The 2735-nt window shown below is 43.8% G+C and overlaps 1 protein-coding gene across 1 annotated transcript in view; it reads right to left on the minus strand.

Annotated features, from left to right (window-relative positions):
- Aldh18a1 (aldehyde dehydrogenase 18 family, member A1) overlaps positions 1–2735 on the minus strand; it is a 66341-nt gene that overhangs the window by 19375 nt on the left and 44231 nt on the right. Inside the window, exons 12-14 of the mRNA XM_013017570.1 lie at positions 2610–2683; positions 1436–1529; positions 957–1069 (exon numbers count right to left, since the gene is read on the minus strand). Coding sequence (XP_012873024.1) covers positions 957–1069; positions 1436–1529; positions 2610–2683 — 281 coding nt within the window. The remainder of the gene's footprint in view (positions 1–956; positions 1070–1435; positions 1530–2609; positions 2684–2735) is intronic.

The raw sequence follows: 2735 nt of genomic DNA on the forward strand, positions 1-2735 counted from the left end.
AAAAAAAAAAGAATGGAAACAGGACTGGGAGTTGTGCCTCAAGTGGTAGAATACTTGCCTAGCAAGCACAAGTCCCTGAGTTTAATATATATACATACATATGTGTGTGTGTGTGTACATATATAGATATATAGTCAGCCAGGTGCTGGCAGCTCTTGCCTGTATTCGTAGCTACACAGGAGGCTGAGATCTGAGAACTGTGGTTTAAAGTCAGCCCAGGCAGAAAAGTCTGTGAGACTATCTCCAATAACCCAAAAAGCTGGAAGTGGAGTGCTATAGAACTCTAGTCTTGAGCACAAAAACTCAGGGACAGTACTGTGACCCTGAATTCAAGCCCCAGAACTAGTGCGCGTGTGCGCACACATGCACGCATGCACACACGCATGCACGCACGCACACACACATACACACACACACACACAATAAATCACTGGTGGCTCATGCCTATAATCCCACTCAGGAGGCTGAGTTCTAAGGATCAGAGTTCAAAGCCAGCCCAGGCAGGAAAGTCTGTGAGACTCTTACCTCCAATTAACCACCAAACAGCTAGAAGTGGAGCTGTGGCTCAAGTGGTAGAGCATTAGTCTTGAGCAAAAAAGCTCAAAGACAGTGTCCAGGCCCTGAGTTCAAGCCCTAGGACTGGCAAAGAATAGCTGATGAGCCTTACATTTAGGCTAAGGAGGCGTATGTATTCAAGGCACAGTGAAAATTAGCTCTATTACTTGAATGTGGAAAAGACAGAAGAAGAATCAAAGAAGGCTCTAAGTCCTCTGTGGTCCAAGTTCATCCATCTGCCCACTCCCTACTCTACCAGAACACCTAGTGCTCACTCTGTGAAGACTTCAAACTAGACTTCATGAACTAAAATGAACCCACCACTCATCATAGGCTGCACAAACTATACTTATAAGCCCTTTAATGTGTATCTATGCTCGAATCTCAGGTCCATCTCTGACCATATGGTGTGGGGCAAGAGGCAACATATCAGTTTCAGCTGCCCCTTTGTAAAACAGGAATAATAAACAGTAGCTCCCTCTGACATGCTGTGTTGTGATATAGAAATGCAATCCTGTTGGTAAAGCCCTTTACATGAGGCCTATTAATAGAACAGCCTCAAGAACTGCTAGCAGGTTAGCTGAAATGCTAAAGCAATGAAACTATTTCCTTTCCTGGTCCTGAACCTGCTACCACAGCCCCTGCTCACCGGGGGGGGGGGGGGTTGGGGAGAGCATGGGTTTACTAAAGTATTCAGGAAGGATATTAGCACAGGAGGAGCTCGAAAAAGGTTACCTAGTATTCACCATGCACCGTGGGTACTGATGATGTGTAACGTAATTTCTTCTGTAACAAGCTTGCCTTTAGGTAAATTACTGGTAAAATGAAGAACAACAACAAAGATAAATAAAACAGAAACTCTCCACAAGGGACTCTTTACCTTGTGCCTCCTCCAAGTCCTTTTTATTGGCTAACAGGATCTCATCTCGCTGATCTGTTAACAGGTCTGCCAGATGATGGATGATTTCTGCTCTCTAGAAGAAAGGCAAACCATTGAAAAAGAACCAATCAGCTATATTAATCCACTAAGATTGCACACCAGAAGGCCCAAAAGTGCCAGGCCTTGCCCCAAAAGCCAAAGTCACCACTGTAAACTCCTCTTACCTCCTGGAGTTCATATCCCACCACTGTTCCCCCTTGTTTACCAATAGCCCGGTTTCTTCTTTCTGATCCTTTAATCTTTTACCCTTCCCAATCAGTGTAACTAGTAAACCATGGCCCAGCAGTAAGAGCAAGACAGATTATACAATTTATCCATAAGATAGAGGGAAGAGCTGGGAATGAGTGTCATATACACATCTTCACAAATTTAGGATTGACAACTACTTGATGTCAACTACTTGATGAAGTTGATCAAAGAGGGGAGAAAAAAAAACTAAACTAAAACCAAGCCTGGAGAGATGCCTGAAGAGACTCTAGGTCTTTCTCCCTCCCAGACTGGGAAATGTAGCAAAGGACATGGTAATTACTGAAGGATTAAAGCTAGGCTCCTACTTTGCTTTCTTTCTCAATTTACAGTAAAATTTAAATTCTTATCCCTTCTCAGGCCCATCTTACATCTCCACCACTCTCAAGCCCATCCTTACCTATGCCAGCTTAGAAAGCAGGAGTTTCCTGTGCCTTTCGTACCATGCCAAGCCTCACTGCATCTGCTGCTTAGAGTCTAATTCATGATAATCTGTTGTCAATTAGGCAGGGCATCAACTATGGCTCTCAGGCTCCCATTTCACAGGTGAGGCAGGGGAGACAATGGATGGGGAGAGTTACTTTTCCTACACTTCCATGCCTGCTACATGGCAGGAATAATAGGTAGCTTTCTTGGTTTCATCATATTCATGATGCCTTTGATCAAAACACTCAGGTTATGAAAAAAAAAATCTACCTACGGGAAAGTAAGATTAAGAAAAAGAAAAAAGGCAGAGCAAACCTGAATGAGATCTGTAATTCAGATAACTTTGGATACTATAGTAAGGTAGGGTCAGCAGGCTTGACTGCTGTACTAAGTCATAAGCATGACTTGCTTTGAAAACAAAACCCTAGGTCAAATTTTTTACCTGCTCAGGTTCCAATGTGGCCAACATCCTCCCTCCAGATCGGGCCATTTCTCCCTGCTGTTCAACAGTAGGACCTGCAAGAATATGGACGTGCATCAGAACTCAGCTGGCTCTGTCTCACGTCCC

Source organism: Dipodomys ordii, unplaced genomic scaffold (assembly GCF_000151885.1).
Source record: "Dipodomys ordii isolate 6190 unplaced genomic scaffold, Dord_2.0 Scaffold36, whole genome shotgun sequence".
Taxonomy (NCBI): Eukaryota; Metazoa; Chordata; class Mammalia; order Rodentia; family Heteromyidae; genus Dipodomys; species Dipodomys ordii.